General features: G+C 45.3%; 1 protein-coding gene across 4 annotated transcripts in view; it reads right to left on the bottom strand.

The window, feature by feature from the left end:
* Positions 1-1,909: 1,909 nt before the first annotated feature.
* MBTD1 (mbt domain containing 1) overlaps positions 1,910-6,777 on the bottom strand; it is a 60,238-nt gene continuing 55,370 nt past the window's right edge. For all 4 annotated transcript variants that reach the window (XM_075561589.1, XM_075561588.1, XM_075561587.1 and 1 more), the window contains exon 17: positions 1,910-5,013. In XM_075561589.1, coding sequence (XP_075417704.1) covers positions 4,904-5,013 — 110 coding nt within the window. In that variant the 3' untranslated portion in view covers positions 1,910-4,903. The remainder of the gene's footprint in view (positions 5,014-6,777) is intronic.

Raw genomic sequence — 6,777 nt, 5'->3', positions numbered from 1 at the left:
AAGCATTTTCCGAGTAGCTTGGTAACTGGATTGTGACCTGTTGCTTCCCCAATAAACCCAAAGTCTGGTTCTGGAACTTCCTAATGCCGCAACTCTAATCCAGTTCCTCGTGGTGGTGACCCCCCCAACCATAAAATTTTCACTACTTCACTGTAATTTTGCTGTGATGAATAGTAATGTGTTTTCCGATGGTCTTAGGCGACCCCTGTGAAAGGGTCATTCGACTCCCAAAGGGGTCTTGACCCATAGGTTGAGAACCGCCGCTTTAAGCAAATACTGTCTGCGGCCATCAAAGAATTACTGAACCCCTAATAGTGTGCTGTGGGAGCTTTGGATGGTGTCAGAATTGGTTGAAAAAAAGTTGGGAGGGTAGAAACACATCTGACCTTGGCTCTCCCTGAGGTTAGAGAGCAGGTGTTGCTCCCTGCCACTGTACATGTTAATCCCTTAACTGCTTTAGCCAACACAGAAATGTGCCTTCATTTCTAGAGGAAGGACTTAGCAAGTGGTCCAGGTTCACACCACCCTGCAAGTCGAGCAAGTTCCTTAAGAGGCAATGGATGCCTACAGGAGGGGAGGCAGTGTCACCACCAAGCAACAGAATGCCCATGAAATGGCTCACCGGGTGCCTGGCCCACAGCCAACCCCCCCCCCCCCGCCCCCATCTCTAGCTTTGGCTTTTCTTTAAATGCTTACATGCTTCTTGGCAGATGAGTTTCCTCGCTGAGGTTCGGGTGTTACTAACAGTTTGCCAGAGCAGTGACTGAGGCACGGGGGGGTGGTTTAAGTTTTGCATCGGGCTGCTAACTGCAAGGCTGGGTGGGGGCTCGAACCTACCACAGGAGCTCCAAGGGAGAAAGGCAGCTTTCAGTGCAGTTCCAGAAACCCACAGGGGCAGATCTCTAGTGTCCCTGACCCAGAATCTACTTGCTCTGGGGACACCGAGTAGGTTAGAGACACTAGGAAGGGGCAGCTAGAAGTACTAGGCTGGCGAATGACTGCTTCCATAAACACTCCGGAGATAGAGCCCTGTGGAGGCAGTTTTACTTAGTCCCAGTGAGTCTGAGTTGCAATCAACTTGGTGGCAAGTTTTTGCTTTAGAGCAGTGGTTCTCACCTTCCTCAGGCCGCGACTCTTTCAGACAGTTCCTCGTGGGGGTGACCCCCAGCCATACCATGATTTTCATAGCTACTTCATCACTGTCATTTCGCTGCTGTGACAAACTGGGTGACTCCAAAGGCATCCCCGACCCACAGGCTGAGAACTGCCGCTTTAGGCAGCAGGTGGAAACTAGTTGACTTGAGATGTTACTCTCTATCTATCCTACGTTGTAAACTTGTCCCAGACCGGGAAAGGTCCTTTTACCGGAGAGCGGGTGGGGGGAGGGCTTCTTTACATTCATCTAAGGCAAACAGCAGGAGCTGGAGAGGCAATTCTACACACTGCTGATGGAATTTAAAAACAAAAGGGCCAATGAGCAACTTTGGAACAGGATTTTTTGTTTGCTTCTGCTGTGGCTGCCCTTTCCCTCCAGCGCCCCCCACTTTCTGTACAATTCCAATTCACATTCAACCCTGCCCACCACACAGCCCTGACTGATGTAACCTTCCCTGTGGAGTTTTAATGGCGGTTTCTCAGTAGGCAGTTGCCAAACCTCAGTTCCAAGGTGCCACCGGAAGCACCAATCTTCCTCCACTAAGTGCCCGAGCATAGCAACTGCCTGCGTCCACCTGCCCTGTGCAGGACACCGCCCTCCGGTGCGGGCTACACCTGCAGGCCCACTGAGCGAGTTTGCCCCACCCCTTTGACGCATCCCTCTCTGACTTGCTTAGAGAAGACATTCAGCATTCTGACAGAACCCCCCCAAAGGCAGATTAAAGAACTGCTCAAGTACAACTTAATGTGGACATTTTATTTTGTGTAAAAAAAGGGCAAATTTAGTGAATTATTTTTCGTGTACACAAAGTTATAATTTTAATGCTTTTCACATCCATGCTGAAAATTTGCAATTTGGTAAAAATGAAAGGAACATAAATTTCTCTGAAGGAATTTTTCACGCCATTATATACATTTCACGAGAAAGTTTCAAACACTTTCTCGGTGATCACAAGTTACCAAGAAAATAAAAGATTAAATTTGTACAGATATTGATCTAGATATCAAATACATACAGAAATGATGTAGAAACTTTTATGCAGTTTACTTTGACCTCTGTCCTCAAAAGACTCGCCCAGGGACAGATGCTTCTCTTGTATAAAGGACTGTGGCTTGATTTAAAATATGAAAATCAAAGGAAGAAACCCAGTTAAATCACAGTATTTTAAAAAACCCTTCCCAATATTAAAGGATCATTACCAAATATATAGCACCATAATACAAATATTGATGGGAGGGCATTCACATCACGCAAAATTAATAATAATAATAAAAAACAAACAAACACTGAAAACCCGTGTTAGTATCCGTACAATAAGTTGATAACAGCTTTAGCTTTCCTCATACACGGCAAGGAAAAGGTTAAAGAACTGGAATTACCAAAAGTTCCCAAATAATCCTAACAAGAAAACACAACCACCCCCAGGTCAGCAGTACACTTTGAACTGTGAGAGCACACTGGGGGACTGAGTCAGATGACTTGGATTATGGCTAAGACATCAGTCTCCTTGTATTAACTGGAGTGTCCTGCTCACCAGCAGGAGGAGTTAGCGCCTGAATCGCCAGGAGGGCTTCAGCTGGGTTAGACTGCAGAGTCTGGACCAGCTGTGAGCTGTTGGTCAGGGGATCAAGACAAGACACACACACACACACACACACACACACACTTCATGAGTGGGCAGGAAATTCACCAACACTCAGCCTGGTTTTGCTGCAGGATTGGAAGCGTATCTAGTTTGGCTACAAACGAGCATTTCCGAGAGCGAATCCCCAGGACCGACTGGCTCCTCTTGGTGTACTGTCCCCCTGGGCATCATGGCAACCAGAGGCCCGGGCCAAGTGCCCGAACTTCCTGCTCTGGAAGTCTTCCAGGCTTTAGGTTTATAGGAAGATGCTTAAAAGTTAAAGACTTGGGAAGTGTGAAAATGTCACATTTTACAGTAGGCCCCCCCCAAGCATTCTTAAGATAAATATCCAGTAATTTAACAGCTGAATTCACATACATTTGACACATGAGCATCAATCTGTGTTGATATGATCTGCATTTAGTGCCCCTCCCAAGAGTCAGTATTAAGAAATGTTGACATGCAATTCCATACATTCTTACACTATAAAGTAACAAATTTTACTTCCAGTAGCAACTACAAAACCTTATGTTATTAACCCCTCTTGCATAGAATGAGGTAAACCTGTGCGTATTACCAATGTTTTATACCCAAAAGTAGAGCAATATTTTAGAAAATAAATTGCTGGTTTTTAATGTTCTATGCATTTTAAAGTTCAAACAAAAACTTACCTACTAAAATGGTCTCCTGGGGCTTTCCATTAGCATTTTTAAAGCATTCCATAGGCTGAAGGACTGCAGAGGTTAATCACTTTGATTAATTTCTAATTAGCCCTGCCTATGTTCCAGAGGAGATAGATGGTCGACATTACCACTCTGAAGAGGCCGGGCTAAGACCCAGAAGCACTTCTAGAACAGATGCAAGTAATTCCTGAGAGTTTAGTTTATGAACCTCACTGGTACACGCTAGAGCCCTCATCTCAGTCACAGCGCGGGTGAGAGTGAGAAAACGCAGCCAGCAAACCTTTCCACCACCTGACCCTTGCATTCTTTTTAAAAGGAAGCGTTAGGAACCTTGAGACAGGGAATGTTTAAAATGGTCCAAATCAGTTACCGTTTTAAAAAATAATTCTGAACAGCTAAAGACAACTCCTACGATCAAGATGGAATTTTTCAGAAAATAAAAGCAATTCTTTTTCAAATTAGTTTCTAAAAAAACCCAAGACAGTTAAAGCAGAGCTGGAATGATTATGTAACCTGAACTTATTCTGTGCTGACAGAGAACATCTGTTTCGGGTGTGGTCACACCAACCACTGTCTCGCACATGGAGACCTGTCCCAGTCCCGTCTGGGGAGTATATTTTCAGTTTAAGATAAAGGAAACGAACTTAGGACAATATTGCATTTTCCCCAACCCCTTAACATGCAGGCTGAGATTCTGCATATCTTATCAACCATTCCAGTTTAACACTTTAGTGTTAGGAAAATTTTACTTTTTTTAATTAATTAAAAGAACATATAAAAATGTATCCAGAGTTCTTCCAGTTTCATATAGAACTCCAAATAACTTTTTTTCACAGAATGAAAAACATTTCTGTACAAACCTTTAAAACGGGCGGCAATAAAATGGTCACGAACAAAATCCACTCCCTTCCGTGGTCTGTGGTGAGAGCCCCCGGCAGGCGGGTGGGCGGGCGGCCAGGGCTCAGTTGCATAAGTCTGCGGCACAGGAAGCTGGAGGTGTGACTGGCCTAACTTCTAACATCCCAACGTCTCCCAACAGGTACCAAAAAAGGTTCATTTGTAATGACAGTTCATTTGCATTTATGCCGATAGCCTTCTGAAATCATTTCGTTCAATCCTGCTACCTAAAATTTTAATTTTACCAAAAAGTTAGAATTTCAGTTCTTGTTAACAATGCACATAAATCCAAACTTGGAAAATATTACAAAATTCTTTCAAAAGCTTCAAATACAACACAAAAATTGTCCATCTTTATAAATTGAAAAATGTCCTCCCGGGCTAAAATAGATTCCCCACCCACCTGAAAAATCTGGAACTGAAATTTTCTATGTTTAGCAAAATGTCCCAGTAGAAGAGCCCCCTGTACAGCTGGCTAGCTCTAAATCCGTCCTGTGTGAACCGCTGCCCCGCCCGCCTGTGGTGGGCTCGGCGCCACCCTCCTCAAGGCTCCTGTTTGATGTAGAAGCTGTTGCTCTCCTGGTCGGACGCTCCCTGGAGGAAGTGGCACTCCTCTCCGTCCAGCAGCTCCTCCTTCAGCTGCAGCGCAGTCACTGTCCGGGAGAGAGACAGCGTCAGGGAGTCAGTGCTCTGAGGGGAGCTGCAGTGCCTTCCACCTCCATGGGCACACCCTAACACCACCACCAGGACTCGGAGGACTGCCGGGAACTCTCCAATTGGGCTCAAGCACAAGAACTGGCTTTCATTTCCAACGTCCGGTGGTCGCTACTTAAGGAACTGCTCTAGGAGCAACGCTGTATAGTCACTGGACCCCGTCATAGGAGGCCCAACTAGAGCTTACTAATTTGGGGACATGAGTTAGAATTTCTTATGTTTAAGTATTCACTTTTCTGTCAGTTTCTATTACAAATAGTGACATTTTAGATGTGGTCCCGAACCACATTGACTAAAGAGAAGCACAATCAATGCGACGTTAATATAATCTTATTATCCCCAAGGATAATAAGGATACTGAAAAGATTCAATGCAAATATACACATATGTACTTTATAATTTAAAATGAAATCATGGGAAAGTTTGGCAAACATTTTATTAAAAATTCTTTTGATGCATATAGATATTTTTTATGTTGACACCAGCAGTAAGAAAACTGGTGAAACACTGCTAGCATTATCTAGTAATAATGCCTGCCTAACGCAGTGATTTGCTTAATGAAAATGAGCAGCACAGGCAGCCCTCAATTTAACAGCAGGCCTTGTCTATATTTCGATGGAACGCTGATCTTTAGTTCCTATCGCTGTCAGTGGGCTTGAAGTTTCTGGACAGCTACAGCCGCCTTCTGCATCCACCATGGAGCTGGAACGCTAGCCAGGACTCTGAGGGACAGTAAGGCGGGTCAGATGCCTGGGCACGGTCAAAGAGGGGCGTGCCAATGACCTCTTCCTGGGACCAACATTGCTCCTAGGCAAATATTTCAGGCCAAGTTTAACTGTGAAAATTTCCTACAGTCTTTTATAAAACCTTCTTTACTTGTTACTGTTCCTCCACAAAACTACCCAGGAATCTGAGTAGTCAGTTCCTTTAAGACTGTAGATCTGAGGCAAGCTCAGCGGGGGGCTAAGGTCTAACCTGTAATTGTAGCTCTCTCAGAGAAGCTCCGGTCTCTGGGGGATTGCTGTGTGTGTGATACTGCTTCAGAAAAATGGAAACGGTCAAGTGTCATATCATGCAAGGTGAGTTCATTTTGTATAAACAGTCCTTGCAATCAAGTCCCATGGAGCACGTGAGCCTTCAACATCTTCAGCACACACAGGTCCGCTAAACCAGATGTTACACTGTGCGCCCCCCCCCCCCGAATAAGATACCGTGAAATGAGAGATTTCACATCAAAACCTGGAAGGCAGGGAAGGGTGGCCAGCATGAGCCTAGCATGCTCCTCCACTCACCACACCAACAGCATACGTGACTCACGGCCTCTGCGTGGTCCTGGCTCCCAATTGGAGCTCAGGGTGCCCCCTACCATTACTACTGGAGGACGAGCAACAACATACAAACAGTTATGCCTTTCGAGACGAACCCTGCAGCCCCGGGGAAGCAGCTTGCTACTCGTGAGGACTAAAACAACGGTGGTCCCTGGCGTCTCATTTGCGATGGGAAAGGTTCTACTCTGAGCTGCCACCTCCTGTGGTTCCACTTTGGTGCTTGCTGTGGTTTGGTGTGGCAAACTGAATAGCCCAGAGACAGAAAAGTGAATACACTCTATGCCCAAAGAGGCAACAGCGAGATCAGATCGCGGACTTGTGACGTTAACAAGGCGGTCCAGTTCTTTGTTCTTTAAAAGGCTACTTAATGCGATA

The sequence above is a fragment of the Tenrec ecaudatus genome, chromosome 10 (assembly GCF_050624435.1).
Source record: "Tenrec ecaudatus isolate mTenEca1 chromosome 10, mTenEca1.hap1, whole genome shotgun sequence".
Taxonomy (NCBI): domain Eukaryota; kingdom Metazoa; phylum Chordata; class Mammalia; order Afrosoricida; family Tenrecidae; genus Tenrec; species Tenrec ecaudatus.
This window is presented reverse-complemented; position numbering and strand designations above follow the sequence as displayed.